We start from the raw sequence: 18,881 nt of genomic DNA on the forward strand, positions 1-18,881 counted from the left end.
ATTTACAGTAACTGAGATCTCAAGAAGGCAAAAGGAGAAGGCAGCTACTCTAGATTAGTTATGGTCAAATCATGCAGGTAAAAAAGCCTCTAGTTATTAAAGTACAAACCTGATGCACTCCTGTGGAACACCCTCCAGTTTATTTTAAACTGGAAGAAACCTATTTCATGCTCTCAAACTACTCTATGAGGTGAAACAAAGCACCCTAGATGGGCATGACCATGAGCTAAGTTTCTGAACCCAACCTTAATTGCTAACAGTGTCCAGGGCTGCATTAGGAGAAGCACTGCCAGCAGGTTGAGGGAGGTGATCTTATCCCTTCTGCTCAGCACTGGTGTGACACGCCTGGAGCGCTGGGTCTACTTCTGGGCTCCCAGTTCAAGACACATGGGAAAAGCCACAGAGATGATGAAGGGTCAGGAACATCTGTCATATCAGGAGAAGCAGAGAGCTGGGACTGTTTAGTCTCAAAAAGAAAAGGCTCAGAGGGTCTTACCAATGTGCATAAATACCTGATGTGAAGAAGACAGCAGTGGGGACAAAACTAGACACTTCTCAGTGGTGCCCAGTGACAGGACAAGAGGCAACGGGCACAAAATCAAATACAGAAAATCCAGTTTAAACATAGGCAAAACCTTCAACTGTGAGGACAATCACCCACTGGAGCAGGTTGGTCCCAGAAGCTGTGGAGTTTCCATCCTTGGGGATATTCAAAACCTGCTTGGACACGGTCCTGACCAATCTTCATGAGTGATCATGCTTTTAGAAAACGATTGGAATAGGTGATGTACAAAGTCCCTTCAACCTCAATGATTCTGTGATTCTGCAAATTAGAATGTTGATATTGATGTATCTCTTCAGAAGCAACAGAAACCTGAGGCAGCAAAAGCCAGTTCTTAATTCTACTTCCAGAGATTCAAGTTGAATTAAGATCTACCAGAATACTGTGAATTATATGGTGGAAAATGCATGTTAGTATATTTACACCATAGAATTGAACTTTAGGAATTCCGTACAAATATACATACCTCAGTTTGAATCTCTTGAAGTATACTTGTTCTTTTTTATGTTCTCATTTGTATCTCTGTCAGAGTAGATTATTTTAAAATATTACATATGTAATCAAAGCAAGTGCCAAAAATAAGACACAGTAGTTAACATCACCTTCAATTTTTGTTTCTGCCCATGGTTTGCTTTGAGGGTTATGGGGTTTATTTATTTTTGTTATTCCGATCACTTCTCAATGTTTTTTTCTCCACAAACTCTGTGAGAGTAAAGTTTTAAGGCCACAGTTTTCCCACTTACAGATCTTTCAAACAAATCAGAGCAAACAAGCTAAGGTTGAAGACAGAGAAAATTAGAAAACACAGGGAAAAAAAAAAAAGAAACTGAGAAATATTTTTAGTTTATACTCTTAGCTCAATCAAAACAAGTTTCAAAGCACACTATGAAATGGATATCTACTTCTTCAATATTTGGCCATTTCAATTAACTTATCCCAACTAAAGAACAGATTAAGTCTGTTCTTCAGTATGTAATCTCTAATAACAGGTTTTAACTAATTTGCAGTATTAGTAGCACACAAAACTGTTTTCTGCCACCAGCAATGTAAGAATATGGAAAATTTACTTTTGTGAATGGATGATATAAAACTAGTACAAAAAATTGATATTTCAATGGGAAAGCTCAGGAATTTGATCTTATTAGATAAGCAATGTTAAAAGAACATTATTTTATGCATTTCAATTCTAGAATATCCCACTTAAATTGAGCCAGCGTGTGCAAAATCACTGCAGTGAAATAGAGCAAATATCAGTTACTTTCATTTCCATTAATACTTCTGAATTACATGCATCTTCTACATTAGTCATTCAAAATGCATCTAGTTAAATAAATTAAAAGCTTAATTAAAATGCCTGTTATTAGTTCTCTGTTTTGAGGAATGATCAGTAAAACATTAACAATATTACAGTTATAAAATTACACAGTAACTATATTTCCCAAATTCTGAGTTGGGCCATGATTTTTTTTTTTTTTAATTGAGAGAGTCTTACAATTGATATGCAGTGAGAAGCTTGTTTCATGGAAGTCTGACTAAACTTATAAGTAAAAAGCTAGTCACATTTAACAGATGGGTATTTCCTTTAAAAACTGAATGACTTGATTAAAGAAGTTGTCAACTAGTTGTGGAAGAAAACAAATGTCTCTTTTGCTTTTCTCTCCTGCTTAATCCCACAAAACCAGAAATATCAACACAACAGTAAGATCTTTAGGAAGGACTTCCCAGCTACTTTTCTATCTCAATAATTTGAGAATTGTAGGAGATTTTCTTCACATGTTTTTTAAACAGATCAAGTCTACTGATCTCAGATGAATAGTTTCTGATGTTTAGCAGACTATCACAGCTCTGCTTTTCTGAAGTTACTAGAACATTTTTTCATTGCATTCACTGGATATCCAAACACTGCTGTGTGTCAGGATGTTATTTATCTCGGAACATCAGTGCTTTTCTGGCAACTCACTGGCATTCTCTCAACGCTTCTGAATTAGAATATCAATGGCCAGTAAGTACAGAAATATAAAATAAACTACCAATCGTCTTTGAAAAGAGCTTAACAACACTACTGAAATGCTGAAACAACTGCTATTAAGGAAAATCTTGCTTTAAACACTGAAATGCAAGTTTATAGAAGACAAAACTAGCTCTCAAACCTTCCAGTTTTTCAAAAAGTAACTTCTGAGTCAAGTTGCCTATGGCACAGTTAGAGATCAAATTTCTTTAGTTATTACACAGGCCAGAGATTATTTTCTAATCAAAGCCTGCCTCCTTGTGTTTGCAGAATAACTTCTCCAAGTAGGCAGTCAGACTCACGTAAGTTTTCAAGATAAGAAAGTTATTGACCTACCGATCATTTTCCTTTTGCTAGGCAAACAATGAAGCATCCTTTACTGGCATTTCCTTATACCTAGCCAATCAGCTGACCTTTACTGAACCTGAAACAGGTACATACTTAATGATAAAAATTAACAAAATACCATGAAATGTGAAAAACAGTATCACATGGGGCAGATGATGGCAGATCACTACAGTGCTGAACACTTGTGTAAAAGTGTATAATCTCTTTAAAAGGAGAATTATTTTGTGAGATCATGTCGTGTGTAACTTAAAAAAATAAGCTTGGTTTCTTTATTTCTCTACAGTCATGTTCTAAGTAGAACAAATTTTACAACCATGTAAATTTACAGTGTATACTGTCAGGAAGCAAATATATGTTTTTGCTTTCATCAATTATGTTCATCCACTAACAGTGGCTACAGCTAAAAAATTTAACTGTTTACAAACAACGTATAAAGCTACTGATCATATACTGCTTTGAATAAGAATACGTAAAATTGGAGTTAAGCATGAAGGCTTTGTAAGGAATACACAGGACTACCAGAAATAAAACAATTTCTTAATTTTTGCAGTGTTTCTAGTAAGTACCACCAAAAAAAAATCTGTGATGTGTTACAGTGTACAAAAGCATCAATGTTGTTCTTTAATGTTTTACTTCTCATGTGGAAAATTATGTGGCAGTTGAAAAATACAAATCATCCCTGCTGTAGCTATCCACATTGTGTAAAACAGATATTAATGTTCATCAAATTACAATTTATTTAAATCAACACATGCCAGCAATATCAAAAAAGGAGCCTTGTCATTTCCCCAAGCCACTGTGTCTTGTTCCTTGTCTTTGTCTCTGGGAGCACAGCTGTTAAAGCGGTAGTGAACTGGCCTGGCTGAAAACCAGTTTATTGTTTTTCATCATACAATTACATCCATGTTTGCTTCTGAAGCACATTAAGGTTGGGAATGAGAGCGCAGAGAAGGACTACAGGATCCTCTTCGGGTGGTAGTGGTGGTTTATGCCAGTTTAATGCTTCAAATGAAGTATACTTGAAAAATGTAAGAGAAAAAAAAAAAATGGTGTAAGTTAATAAAATGTGTAACTACCATTCAAATTCCCATGTTTGAGAGCACACCTCTAGCCCCAGTGGATGCTGATGAGAGACAAAAATATTAACATGGGCAGTAAGTAGTTCCTCCTGACAATTTTATTGCTAAACCATAGAAAATAATATTTTAGGTTGCAAACACATCTTATTTGAGTTCACTTGCTTCTGATATTCAAATTAGTTTGTGTTGCAGCTCTTATTTTCAGAAATATACAAGTGGAATTTAACTAAAATGCACATAAATCAAAACCTAGCATATGTCCATACTGAAAACTACTGTGCCATGGAAACATAAATATTAGGACCATAGCTTTTTTCTAGGGATGAACCACTTCAGGAAACATTCCAAATCTATAAGCACCTTACTCTTTTCTTCAGTCACATCCATCATATGATCAAAATTCAGATGTTCCCCCTCACATGGTGGCTGCGCAAGCAGCCGTGTGATGGAACATGCAGAACTGTTCCCTCACACGATCTTCCACTGCAGGCTCCCCTTGGCTTCTGGTCCCACAACAACATCCACAGTGCCAGGCCCATACTTGTAGACAAGCTTGGCAGAGAAGCACCAGCACAGAGAACATCACATGTTTCAGTACACACCAAGCTTTCCTCACACTATTCCTTCTACACAATACCATATAGCAATGGACAGAGCTCCTCCGAAACACTTTCAAAGGCTCAACAAAGAGATGTTCAGCTTTTTTCAGTGAAGCATCTAATGAGAAACATTGCTTTAACTCCACATAAAATCTGTGTTGCTTTCAAAATGTTATCTGAAAATTGTTTCTATACTTAGACTTACACTTTAAAAAAGCTACCTTTTTAGGAAATCTTTTATTATTCATAGCTTGCTAGAAGTATATACAGTACATTTTTTTTGACAGTAGCAATATTAATAATTAATATTACGGGATTCCATATAATTGTTCCAAACCCACAATGTCCAAAATTAATGGTTCATATACCTTATTTTTGCTTCAAAGCCAGAAATAACAACAACATGACCACAAAAACACAACAACAACACAAAAAAACCCCACAAACCACCAAAACACTACAAAACAGAAATTCTGCATTTTAATCAATCCAAACTCATCCACCATGGGAAGAAGTAAGTGTCATCAGTGGACCACTGCTGAAAATTAATGCTTCTCCTTTATGTATTTAAAAGAACAAAGGATCCAAGCAAGACCTGTCTTGAAAAAACAGAGTCACCGATTTTTACTTTGTCTAATAACGTAATGCGAAACTTATTTCTGGAATATAGTCTTTATCATAGTCAGTAATAAGTCAGATGTGCTGACGTACTCAAATGAAAAAACAAGATGTGCAAATTTTCAGGCTACTTGGGACAGACAATACATAGGACTTTACAGAAAATGGTAATTATTCAACACAGGGTTGGTTTTTTTTTCCCCGTATACTGAGATTTACATTAAGCTTCAGAATGAAAAAGACATTACGAAACACAGACATCAGCCACCAAAACACTTTTTAAAATACAACTAGACTTGTATTTTGTTACTTACAATAAATGCTAGTATTTTCATTGTATAGCCAAACAGGGTCTTACACCTGATGAAAAATGCCGAAGAAATAAAGAAAACAAACAAAACTCCAAACGGTGAAACTTGACCTAGCTGGTGCTTCCTGCCACACAAAGTATGATTTGTCCTGTGTCTTTCTATTAAAAAAAGAGTGGGTACTATCGAGAACATCCAGTGTTCTAATATGCAACTATCTCACTTCTCTGGTGGCATTCTTCTACATCAGCACAGTATTCCTGCGTAACACATAAAAATTAAAATTACTGTTCTGACACTGAGTTGACAGTTTTTTCAGAGATTTCTGAAGCTTAATTTCATGAGTCCATCCTTCTAAACTTAAGATTGCCTTATAAATTAGACTAACAGTTCTACCTCTATTTTTATTTAATTCTTTTTGAAGACAAACTATTGCCAAGTAAACCCACAAATGACCTCCTCACATCTCACGAAAAAAAACCAAACATAACCATAACATTTCTGGGGATCTGCTAGTCTTGGAAATTTTCTAACTGTGGTGATTAACTGTGACAGGAATTTAAGACTACTAACAACAGTCTTGCATTCCTTAATTAACCGTGGAAAGCGTTTTAGAAAGGCTCACAGACCACCCCGACGACCATTAGCTTAGATGCCAGAAGTTAGCCTGGAAAATATAAATACTAATTTGAAAAGTTTACAGTAAGATTTTGCTGTGTTCATTTCAATGAAACTAACAACAACAACAACAACAACAAAAAAGCCACCCACTCTCTCCATTACAGATCCCTGAATAAGTGACAAAGCCTAACAAAAACTAAAATTAACATTTCTATAAAGAATTAAAGACTCTCAAAGCCAAATTGCTTACTCCGATACAAGTGGTCTTTTCAGCAGCAGAAAAAAGAAAAGACTCTCGAATGTCAGTTTTTTGCAATACTTATTAGGACTATCCCAACAGAGAAAACTTGAATTTATACACCTGCGTACAATCATGTATTTAGGCTACTGGCATATCCACTACGACTGCAAAGAGGCTTAACTCTGCAAAAATAGAGCACACGAAAGACGGGTCGGGGCTTGCAGCTGAAACAGCGGCCAAGAAAGACCATGATCAGCCAGCACCTCCCCAAGAGGTGGGGCCTTCCCCTACCCCACTTCCCGTACATCCCACGGGCACTCCGCACAACCCAACCAGCCAAGCGGAAAGAGGGAGGGGCGCGCTCCGTCCGACCCAACGACTGGTGGCCGGGGGCGGTGGCGGCCCCAACCGCGGGGAGCCGCGGGCGGGGCGGGACGCGATAGGCCGGGGCGGGCCCGGCCCGGGGGCCGGCGCTGCGGCCGCCTCACTCACAGTAGTACGCCACCACCGGCTCGCGCTTGTCCAGCTCCTGCGCGGTTCGCAGATGGTGCTGGATGCTCTTGAACTGCGGCGGCAGCGGGGGAAGCGCTGCGGCCGCCATCGCGCAGACGGCAACGCGCAGCGCCAAGCACGGTCAGCCCACAACGCCTCTCGCTCCCGAGCCTGGCGCCGGCCGCTTCCGCTTCCGGCGTGGGCCGTCGGGGCGCGTACGTGCTGGGCGGGCTGCCGCCCGCGGCCGTGCGACCGGGAAGAGCGCCCCCTGCTGAGCGGACGTCGGGGCGGTTTCCCCGGGCCTGGATTGCCGCAGGCGGGCGGTGTGGCCTGGCCGCGGGGAGGCGCAGCCTCACGCGTCTGCGGAGTGTTTGAAACGTGTCCCATAGCCCCCGTGGGCGTGGAGATCTCAGGGCGGCTGGGGCTTCTACTGGTGCAGCCGCGGGAACAGCGACCCGGCCCGGCTCTCTGGAGCTGAGCGGCGGTGACCTCCGCAGCCCTTCCCTGTCCCAGCCTTCTGCCTGTCCGCCCAAAGGGCTGGCACACCTTCCCCGTGGAAGTAGAACCGCAAGTAAAATCCCTTTAAAGGTTGAAAAACTTCCCCTTGGGCTGCCCTGAGGCCACCAGGGGTCTGCGCGGCCCTTGGCCACTCAGGTGCACCTGTATGGCTGGGCCTGTGCCCTGCATCCTGCTGCTGCCCGCTAGAGAAGCCTTGTGCGACCAGCGCTCTGGTTAATGGTGCTTCACTGGGCTGGGCTGCTTCTCAGCAGCTGTCAGCCCTGGAAAGTGCATCTCACAGAATCACCGATTCCCAGATGACTTCTCTGAGGAACCTCCAGGGATTTCTCTTTTGCTGAGAGAGGATAAGAACAGCAAAAGAAATGGGAACCATTGCAGCAAAATGGTTTCAAATGCATCTCACAAATTACAGTATTATTTTAGTGTTTGTCATCTTCTCATTCTGACAGCATAGTTAAATCCCTGTTGCCAAACTTCCACGTGGTCTCAAAACGACCATCTGCAAGGCAAGAGAACGGTCAGTGCTCCAGGGCACAGAGGCAGATGCATGTTGGAGGGAGGCATGAAGCAGGAGAGGTGGCTGCCTTGTCTCATTGCTATCATGGGAGAGTGCTGAAAATAGAACAGAAAGCAAATGGCGACAGCTGAACAGCAGAAAGGAAGTCAAGAAAGGAGCAGAACATAGAAGCTGTCTGGCCCAGAGCAACTATACCTTTGATGTGAAGGCAATCGCATCACTTACTGAGTGTATTTAGCTTGTTTCATTCAAGATGATGGAGGGAGCAATTATGGATCTTTGTTAAGTGAGAACTTAAATGGGCATGATGTCTGGCTAGAGACAAAACTGACTGTAACACACAAGCTGGGGATTGCTTTGAGTGCTGTCTGTGGAAAATGAGGCAGCTAGAGTATGGTGGAAAACAGTGAAAAAGTCAAAGCAGTGCTTGTAATGTGACCCTGATGTAAGCAAAGAAAATACTTCCTACTGTGTTCTGGGAGACAGAACTTCATGTTTGTTGTGTACAGAAATACAATTGTATCAAAGAATCCCCCAGTGTATTACATAATTCCTTTCATAATGACAAAACAAGGCCTTCAGGATCATCTCAAATATTTGCTAAGCATTCAAGCTAAAATCAGTGAAACACTGAGAAATGCACACAGGCATATTATAAATCTCAGAGGAGGTAAGGGTGGAAGGAAGTTGATAGAGAGCAATATAAATGAGGATAAAAGAGTTCGGAGTTTGGAAGACTAGGAAAATGAAAAGTTTAAAGACACTTAAGGATATAATGAATGCCAGGAAAACAAATGACAAATATAGGAAAGAGAAGTGTTGACAACTGTGGGGAAATGGTTTCTTTATGTGGATGTAATATCTCCGTCAATGTGTTTGGGAAACCAATGATGGAATCAGTCACAGAAAAACATTTGTGTTAAGACAACAACACACATTTAGTTTTTAAATGAAAAACAAACTGAGGAATCTGACAATTTTAATTTCACAAGAAATGTAGAAAAAAATCTGTGTTGTCAATGCTTTGGAAGAATATATTTTGATATGTTCCAGACTTTGACCACCAAGGGAAAGCGCATGTTGGTGGGTAATCCAGCTCCCAAAGCCCCGCAGGGGTCCTCAGGCAGTCACAGTTTTGCAGGGCTCTTGACAGCAATGGGGAAGTCCCCTGAGGGGCTGTGGGTTTTGGCACTCCTCTGACCTTTCTGAAGTGATTTGAAATCTACAGAAGAAGAACAACAAGCAATGGAAATATGAAGCACCAGGGAAAATACTGACAAGGTTGTGATGAACTTATTTTATAATGATACAAACACCTGATTACGTGTGATTTGAGTATGGTTGGTCACCACTGTACTTAGCACATGGAAGTAAATTCTTTTTACTAGCAATAGATATTGTATTTTATTTATAAATAAAAATATTTTTTTGCCTGAGATTACAACTTCAACTTGTAGAGAATAATTCCAGATGGATACCAGTGTATATATAAAAAAAATTAATGTGTTGACCCAAGCACATGGTATGTTACGCAAACAAGAAATTAGCACAGCAATTCTTATTCTATTTTAATGCTTGCAAATATCAAATACCTAGTTTAATATTGCACAAATCTGATAGTGTTGACTGGACACGTATTTAAGTCAACATTAACTTCTATAGGGCAAAAGAATAACACAACATTAATACTTTAGTACAGTGAATGTATTGAAATTTATCATATTGTTCTTCATCAGCTCATCAAAAAACCACACATCTAGCTGTGACCCACTTTGATTTAAATGGGCCAGAAGCAATCGAATCCGAGACACCTAAATCATGGAATTCTATTTACGTAATGAGGACTAAGTTTGTGGTTGAGATTTACAAAGCTCTTATAACCCTACCTCGCTTGAGACTGCTTAAGGAACAGTTGATGCTAAAAGATTTTGTAATAATTTTTCAAGATTTTTGCAAATATTCCTGAAAGGACCCAGATGCTGTCACTGGGATCTCAACTTTTTATGCTTTTCTGCTTGATGTTTTTTCAATTCAAGAAGCAAATATGTTCTTCCCTTCAGTGTTACAGGCCTCAAAATGTGTCCACAGATGCTGGCAGACTCCTTTTAACTTTCTGGTTCCTGGATCATTGCTAATTAGTGATGAGTCTGAGTCTCTTGTTTCACTGTGATTCAGAACAGAAATTGTTCAATTTAGTAGCCATAGAAAATTATGAAAGAGGAAGAAACTTTCATTTTTTTCCTAGAAATTGAAAGTATTTTAAAACCAAAAGGAAAATAAATAGCTAATTATTTTCTATTTGTACGTATTTTATACAGGAAACTACCTCCTCATTTCTTTCCAGTTCTGAAATTTTTTGGTTGTTGTTGTTGGTTGGTTGGTTTGTTTGTTTGTTTCCATTACCTCACTTAAGCACAAGGAATGAAATAACTTCTAAGTTCAAGACTGTCACACACAAAAACATCTGATACTTATATAATAAGTTCAAGGCCTAACCTGTCCAAATACACTGTTTGTATAGAATACTTTTAGTATGCAGACTTCTTTTTAACTGCTATTCTAGCAACTCTAGTCAGAGCAATGTGATGTGACACACACAGCAAAAAATTCTGTGGGCCCAATTCTGCAGTCACGCACAAGCAACTCTCATTGAAATCATGGCATAACTGGACCCAGACAGGGCTTTTCTCCATTACTTTATTTTGAAACTTTTAAGCTTCTTATGCAAAACTAAGTCATAAAGCCCCTTTACTCCTTCAAAATGTGATCATACAAAATTGGTAAAAATCTTCAACATCATAAACTGAAACATAATGAGGGTAAGGCATTCTAGTCAGTGCAAAGAATATCATGGTATTCTCTCAGGTGTAAAAGGAGATTCACAGCTGGCAGGTGACACCAGCTGGGCTACTGCAAAGTCAGCTGGTACCGGTGGATCTTTTGTCACTGCAGCCTCATCAGGAATCTCTGCCCCTGGAGTGTGAGATGCAGGTTGCAACAGGGACACTGCCTGGGAAAAAGTTTGAATACTTTCTGGTACCCAGAGCTTAACCACCATTAGTGCTTAATTCTAAAACCACAAGAACATGTAAGACCTTTGGAATAGTTTTTCCTGGAAGGTCAATAACCTTATTAGCTCCTTTTTAGTACTTTATTAGTACCTGTATTCATAAAAGATGTGAATAAAAATATGATTATAAATAACCTCCTTCTCACAGACAGGCACTCCTCTGGAGGCAAAACTGTTGTATGTGGCAGGTCATGAAAACATGCTACTTTTATAAATCATTGCTTTTGGTCTTTATACAGAAACAAAGATTATTCAGGTAATGCAGTGTTTTTTAGGTGAGGAGTGAGTGTCAGATGAGTACTCTGCAGCAGTAATCATCTCTTCTGCAACACTGCATAGAGGACAGGAGGGTTATTTTTTGTTATAGCTTGAAATCATTGCTATAAAACTGCAGGTGGACAGGGTGGTAAATGACTAGAAGTGATTGACCTCACTGAGTTTTTAAGAAACCTAGCCTTCTACATGAGATCTCAAAAATTTCAGCAACACACAAGACCACTGTAATCACAGTAAATGTATACATTGCAATAAGAAAAATTGTCTTTTCAAAGTGCTCTGGCACCATGCACCGGGTAACGTTAAACTTCTTCTCAAGAGCTCCCACATTACACATGTAGATTGCGTTCACTTTGAAACCAAAGAGCTGAATTTGAAGCCAAAAAGCCACGACTTCAAGGATAATCCTTAAGAAAACAGTGAAGATATAAAAACCAGTGTAGAATGACTTTTGGAGGATTTCTTCCTGTGTGACGCTCTTACATGCAGCACAAAGGTGAAAAAAGGCTCCAGGTATCAGTACAATCGCCAGCTGTAATGCCCAGAATACCTAAAATGTAGCGGAAATGTAGTTGTCAGATGATTTACAACTGTATCAGGACAGCTAAACCACGCACATATTGGAACATTTTGCCAGTCTGTTTTTGATATATCTAAGATGTATAAACACTTAAATGATGATAAAGGTAAAAGTGACAGTTATGTTTTAATTTTAAAAGTTCAGTTTGTTTCTGAAATGTGAGTATCGTTGTTATGAAGGATAGAAAGCACAACACCATATTTAGTCACTTATTAAAGGTTATTAAAAGGAAAATACTCAAGAAAAAGGTGATAACTATCTCAATCAGTTATTACTTCTCATGTGGAATAATTAGGTTTATTTCTTTGCAGTTTATTTTCTTAACATTGGATTTCTACAATTAAAAAAAAAAAAAGAAAAAGAAGATAATTACCTGAGGGGTTATAGGCCTGAACTGGTTGTAACAGAAAAGATTAACCTCTCTCTTGTCTGGGTCACAGCTGAAATGCAAGGCCTCATTTCCATAAACAGCAAAGCCCAAAACACCAAGGAAAAACATACGAACTGAGCCAAAGAAAAGGGTGTGGAATTGGCCGATTACCGTTGGTGGCCTGAGCTGGAGATCACGGGGTTATTCAACATGAAAACAAAAATGGACAGCATTATTGTTGAGGGCCTACTCGCTAATTTTCGTTATCCAAAATATTTATTTTATTCTACTTGTTTTAAAAGGAGAGGGTTTGCCTGTGAAGGCTACAGTAGCTTTCTAACAAAATAATGAATTAGAATACTTAATTGTTGCTACTAATTTTATATAAACATTCAGTTTTCTCGGTTAATTTGTTTCACTGCCTTCATCTGTATTCTGCTGTTGCAGAATGCGCCAGGCAGAGCTGGGCGCTTCGACCAAAAGTCCATTCATTTTGCTATTGTATCGATTCTACATGATGTCAGGTGATGGCAAAAGAAGGACCGCCTGTACCATCATCAAACCTAAAGGTACTTGTTCTTACAAATTAAATTCCAGCTTCCCCAGGGGGTCATTTGTAGCGCCTGGACAGGCCCGTTTCCCGCCCGGTCCGCCTGCTGAGCGGTCCGTGCAGGAGGCAGCCGGCACCGCTGCTCAGTGCTCGGGGGATGGGGGACGCGGCTGCCGCGCGGTTTTGGGGCCGAACCCCTCGCTCCCGGCTCCGGCTTCGCGTTACTCACGCATCCCTCCGAGAAGCTCCGCATGTAGTTGGGGGACATGGCTGGGGAAAGCGCCCTGCGCGGGCGGCAGCGGCCGGAGGCAACCCTAGCCCCGGCCCCGGCTCCAGCCCCGGCTCGCTCCGCCCTTTGCCCCCCGGGCGGGCCCCGGCTCTCGGGGAGGCGGCGGGCGCAGCGAAAGCGGAGCCCGCCGGCGCCGGACGGTAATCCCCGGCCAGCACTGTCAGCAGCACCGTCCGCCACCGCCACGCTGCTGCTGGGTACTCCCCTGTTCTTGCCCCGCCGCCTTGTGCCGGCCTTTCACCCCCGCCTCGCGGTACCCACAGCTCCGACCATCGCCCCAGCCCGGCCGCAGCAGCGGGGCTCCCCCGCGCTGCCTCTCTCCCGCTCCGGTCGCGGTCGCGGTCCTGGTCGCCGTCCAGGTCCCGGGGGCTCCGCAGTAGGGCGGCTCCGACACGGCCGTCTCGGGGCTGCCACCGGCGGGACGAGCCGGGGCTCCGCGAACCGGGGCGCAGAGGCAGCCTCCTGGGCTGCTGACAGGTTCAGTTTACACCCTCTAGAGCTTAATAGCTTGTATTTAACTAAGTCAAATAGAAAGTAAGGATGCAACTGAACTTGGAAGCTGCATGTACAAGATTCTGAATTCAAAGACATCACAACTGAACTAAAACAAATAATATTAACAACTCCAATATTATTACAAATGACTTAATGGGAAGAATTGCGTTTAGTAATTTGACAGCCTACTCCATGTGCACAGTTGAAAGAACTACAGAAGAGCTGTGCATGCGCCAGACACTCCTGGTCATGAACATCTGCCCAGTGAAAGGCGGGGATGTACCTCAGCACGCTAGTTTGAACCTAGTGAGAGTTTTATGAGGAGGTGCAGGGAGGAAGGGTGGAGGTGGGAAACCAGAGGAGGGGAAGAGATAGCTTGTTGTTCAGTTGGTGGTGCGCCGTAGCTTATTCGGTATTCTGAAAAGGATGCACAGGAAAGTGAAATCCAGCCACCAAATCCAAAAGGGGGCATTTATTATTTTATCTCTAAACTCATGAGAAAGCCTCCTCCGTAATTGTTTGCAGTGTGACTTCAAGATGATGTAACAAAAAGTGTTGTTCCCTCAGTGACGTATGCTCATAGGCACGGAAGCAGGAGGAGGAGGGAAGAGATGGGAATCACGGCTCATTTTCTGTATGGGTTTGACTGCTGTGACTCTTAAAAGACACCACAATGACTATATTAATGGCATGATTAGAATAGCTTTTTCAAAACATCGGAACACCCTTTGTAAGGGGAACCTGCCCTGCATCTGCTGAAGTAGGTAGATGATGATGAAGGTGAAAAGTGCTTCAATAACTGTGTGTTATTTACTTCAGCTCCTTTTTCAGGCAGTTATTTAAATGTCTGTGTATCTCCTGGAGGGCTGTAAAAGGTGCTGTGTTTGTAGTACTGAGACTGAGTTTCTAAACTTTTTAAAATTCAATCTGCTGCTCCACTGTGTAGAGAGAATGCTGAGGTTTGTATACCTTGAATGAACTAAAAGCAATAATCTCCCAGTGGTATGTGACCTGCAATAAAATACTGTGGTTCTCAGGGTGTGTGACTAGCCTTCACAAAAATGCAATAATTGTTTACAGTAAATTGTTTTTCTTCTGCTCATAATACATATGGAGTTTAATTGTACTCAAAAAGCAATTTCGAATGTTTCCACAGTACTATAAAAATACTACATTAGCTCAGCATGCTGGACAGATGTTTGATGTCAGTAATATTTTAATCACTTAATTTTAAAGAAATGTGAAATGATATTGAAAACCTGCTGTTGAATATACTTCAAAGAATACTTATATTGGTATTTCTTACAATCTCTTTAAGCAGAAATGTTTTAAAAGCAATAATGGGAAAGCTGAAAAGCTCCTACTTCTGCAGTCCTTTTCAATGCAGTCTGCTAAGGCAACTGAAGCAGTTTCTTGGGACTTTCTTGACAGAAAATCATTATTCAATTTGAATCTGCAGGAACAGCTGTCTATTGCTTGTCTATCATGCACACATGAGATGGAAGGTATTGATATCACACTTTTTTCTGAGTGAGTCCTAAGTCTGGCTTTCAGCTCAAGGTTGCAACTCAGCAATGTGCTCTTTAACCTTTTGATGAATTGAAATCCTACTGAATAATCACAGTTGAACAGTTGGAAACTGAATGCATGCATCAAGCTGCACTTGTGCTTAGAGTGATGAACTGTGTGTTTAGCATTAAGTACCCAGTTAATTGCTATATTAGTGTGGTTAAATGTAATGACACCTGTTAACCTTGTGGCATGAAAAAAAGGCACCATAGAAATCACACAAAATGACATGGCCCAAAAAATGGACTGGCATCAGTAAGGTAAGATTTTGTATACCAAAAGAGAGCTTGCATGCATAAATATTGGAGAACAATCTCTTTGGCTAGCTTTTCAGCTTTGCTTAGTGCTGGAAGCACCTGAATTTCTCTTTTGGTTTGCGGAGTTCCCCACACTGAAGCTTAGACCCAGTGGAGGCCTCTACTAGCTGCAGACTGGTGCCTCGGCTGCAGTTCAGACCTGAGATGGAGATTGCCTCACCTTCAGCTAGGGCAGGAGTCTTAGGAGGCAGGTGGCTCCCTCAGATCCTCCTGACTGCCTGCTGCTGTGTGTTTAGCACAAAGAGTTGCAGGCAGCATGCAAAGTCAGGGAGTTGAGGATGGACTAAGGAGAGATTGGGTTAATTGCACAGGGGTATGGGCTCAGCCATCGTGCTCAGTCTGTGTGTCGTACCTAAGGCTTCTTTCTCACTATTTTTTTTTTTTAATTGAATTAATGCAAAACCTGTTTAGTCTAAAAAGCATTTTTTAAAAAATTAAGAAATAGGCATGGTGAATCACTCTCTAGCTTTCTTTTCCACCATCACCATGTCCAGTATGCAGACCTAATGAAGAGGAATTTCCATATTGGTGTTTTTTGCAGCTTTGCCAGGCCTGGGAGGTCACAAACTATTCCTCCTTGCAGCCCAGTGCTCCAAGGACATAGTACTGCTGATGGACACAGCTCGACTCTGACCACATAGCATAGCTACTTCTATTATCTGGAATCTTGAAGTTGTAGTTGAACTCAGCATTTCTATTTTGAATATATCAAGTTTGCTAGCTTATGCCAGTTGTGAGACTCTCTACATAAGCCCACAACAATTATTTTTGGAGTAATTCTTCTCATATAGATTTCTCCCAGGGAGTGCACTGGCATTGCGTATGAGACAATTTTCAGTGCTATTTTACTAGTAAAAGAGTCACAGAGGTTTGAGGTCTAGCCTTAGAGAGGTAGCCTTAGAAGCCAAACATTTGTCCTCCTTCAAGGCTCCACAGCACAGCGTTTCATAACCAGGTAGAGAGCTGTTGTTTCCATTCCCTCCTTTCTCCATCTCTGGATACTCTTGCTGACTGCTTCTTGGGTCCACTTCCAGCTACCCTCATAGTAGCAGTAGCAAACCCTGTTACCTATTTTGAAACCTGGGGATAAGGGAAGTGATCTAATTCTGTATTCTCTTGTCCTTTAAATAGAGCCTCTGACCCAATAAGTTGAAAGGTAATGGAAGTCTATGCCAAAACAAACCTCAACCAAATTAAGAAAGCCTATATTTGAGTGAGAAGAAGACATGACTTACTGAAAGTTATTGTACATCTAACTGTCTGAGAGTGAAGTGACTCTGCTACAATACATGTCCACTTTTTCCAGCTGTAGCTGCTGGTCGAATGCATGATATGACAAAAATTTCTCTAAGGTTTGGTTCTTAATGCTCAGTGTTTAAAACAAATACTATTTGTTCCTTGTTTGTTGTCCTGTTTCTTTTTAACAGATGACTGATGATCAGGCCTTCAAATATGATCACTTCCAGGGTTGCATTTGGACACAGGTCTCATTTAGTTTGAAGCATGCATGATTAAAGGCTACTTACTGCAGGTAGTTTTGGTGTCAGATATGCTTGACTCTTCATGGGACTACCATTTTTTTGTGATATGCAAATCTGAAATTAGCCCCAGAATTATCAAGCACCTTGAGCTGCACAAACATGTGAAAGGAGCCTTTTCCCCTGTTAGAAACAGTTCTCAGTAGAGGGCGTTTGTGAGATGTGTGCAGTTCCTCATTCCTACACGGACTAATTTTGCATCCCTACATTTGGGATTCATTGATGAAGCAGATGTGCCCCCCCCCCGTTTCCAAGTTGTTACAGTCCCTGCTGTGTGATGTTGAGCTCCCATATACGTTGGATCTGCGCTGGCTGATTTCAGTCTGTGCTCAGTTTCTTTCCCACTAAGGAGACTTACCTGTTGTGCTCTTTCCTTTGCTCTTGTGCTAAGTACTGTGTCACAGATGTACAATGAGAATTTCTCTAGACTGCAAACTGAACTAACATCGAAAGAGGCAAGTGGATTCTTTTGTTTGAAAACAGAATGATGGACAGTTTGTATGTGGGTATCCGAATTCCGGCTGGTTTATGTCAGGGTCTGCGGATCTTTTTCCTCTCCTTTTTGCCTCTGCAGGAAATTATATTCATGCTGTTTGAGTATATTCCCTTGCCCTTACATAGACATCTGTTGAATGACATTAGAAACATAATCTAACTTTCTGTTTCCTTTGAGCTGGAGACACTCTCAGTCTCCAAACCTTATTTCCTTGCTGTTTGGAGTTCTGAAAAAATAGACTAGAGAAAATCAAGTACTGGTAAAAATCAGGAAAATAAATTCCCACTGAATATGTTCCTAATTTCTTAACCTTAGGAATTCCATCCCATGGACTAAAGGACAGGTAAAACTTACTAGGATGGAAGAAATTCTCCCAGAGGGTAACAGCAAGAGGTCTCACCTCTCTCCATGCAAACTGCAAGAAGTTTATGCCAATAGAACTTCTTGAAGTGTTCTGTTGATACTCATTCAAAAAGAGTAGGCTTCCTGTTGTCCCAGATAAATCAATATTAAATATGTGTTGACTTTAAACTATTCTCCCAATGAGAATCGTATTGATTGTTCACATATAAGCCCATTTTCAAATAAATTAGTGAAGGGGCCATATTGTGGGCTTACAGCTTTAAAGGCACATATTGGATCCAATTAATGGGAATGAAAAAGACTGATTCAGACTGCTTGCGGAGACCTGAATGTTGATGGCCTTAGAAAATTTTGTATATGCTCAGCAAAGTAGAGAGTATCAGCAGTTGTGATAAATATCCAAGACAACAGTAAGGGTGCCTTGGAGGGAATGTAGTTGAATTTGACACTATTTTAAGGAAACTTGATCAGTAAAAAGAATCACTTCCAGAGGATCTCTGTGACCATTCCTATCAGCTGACTAGTGGTAAAGATGAAGTCTCTAGCCCGATCACTTCTGAGGACTAGCACTGACTGGGTTTTCTATTATAATAAAGTAATCAGTTTTATATGAAACAGTAATCTACACAACTGTAACATGCTCATATATTCAGGGAAGCGAGAAGAGTCACAAAGATCAATCAATAGATACAGAGAGGTGTAACTTTTAAGAAGCAATATTACTTTTTGTTTGATAATCTTAGAAAAAGGTTATTTAGGATAAATTGCTAATGTCTGTTAAATTCAATTCCTACACTGGACAGCATGGCAAGAACAGTCTATGTATTAATGCTTTTATTCTGGTATTTCAGTGGTCAAACTCTTTCTCTCACTTCAGCAAGTCCTCCATGCATTTGTTTGCTTTCTCCATACACCTGTCATAAACCCATAGGGCTTCAAAAGAACTATTTTAATAATATGAACAAGCAAGTTCACTGCAAGCTCATACCTTCTCCCTTTTGAGAAGAGGAAGGGAAAGAATCCATCTGCAGAGTATGTCACTGGCAAATGCTGTTA

The 18,881-nt window shown here is 40.8% G+C and overlaps 2 protein-coding genes across 4 annotated transcripts in view; both read right to left on the minus strand.

Moving 5' to 3' along the window:
* The window catches only part of VTA1 (vesicle trafficking 1), a 37,947-nt gene extending 30,868 nt beyond the window's left edge, over positions 1-7,079 (minus strand). The window contains exon 1 of one of the 3 annotated variants that reach the window (XM_065835110.2): positions 6,877-7,079. In XM_065835110.2, coding sequence (XP_065691182.1) covers positions 6,877-6,985 — 109 coding nt within the window. In that variant the 5' untranslated portion in view covers positions 6,986-7,079. Of the gene's footprint in view, positions 1-661; positions 968-6,876 lie in introns of those variants that run through there. The other 2 variants (XM_065835111.2, XM_071806477.1) reach the window with 2 other exon arrangements.
* Positions 7,080-8,659: 1,580 nt separating this feature from the next.
* Positions 8,660-13,447, minus strand: GJE1 (gap junction protein epsilon 1). Its single transcript, XM_065835582.2, has 3 exons — positions 12,988-13,447; positions 12,212-12,394; positions 8,660-11,808 (listed from the first exon to the last, which is right to left on the minus strand). The coding sequence occupies exons 1-3, from the start codon at positions 13,024-13,026 to the stop codon at positions 11,413-11,415; spliced, it is 618 nt and encodes a 205-aa protein (XP_065691654.2). The 5' UTR covers positions 13,027-13,447; the 3' UTR covers positions 8,660-11,412.
* Positions 13,448-18,881: the final 5,434 nt, after the last annotated feature.

Source organism: Patagioenas fasciata, chromosome 3 (genome assembly GCF_037038585.1).
Source record: "Patagioenas fasciata isolate bPatFas1 chromosome 3, bPatFas1.hap1, whole genome shotgun sequence".
NCBI classification, from domain to species: Eukaryota; Metazoa; Chordata; class Aves; order Columbiformes; family Columbidae; genus Patagioenas; species Patagioenas fasciata.

Excerpts from the sequence above, each read along its gene's own strand:
- GJE1 (XM_065835582.2), bottom strand. The coding sequence starts at position 13,026 with ATGTCCCCCAACTACATGCGGAGCTTCTCGGAGGGATGC. Across the intron at positions 12,395-12,987 it reads GGAGCTTCTCGGAGGGATGC|CTCAGGCCACCAACGGTAAT; the intron begins GTGAGTAACGCG and ends CGTGATCTCCAG. Across the intron at positions 11,809-12,211 it reads TCAGGCCTATAACCCCTCAG|GTATTCTGGGCATTACAGCT; the intron begins GTAATTATCTTC and ends GCTACATTTTAG.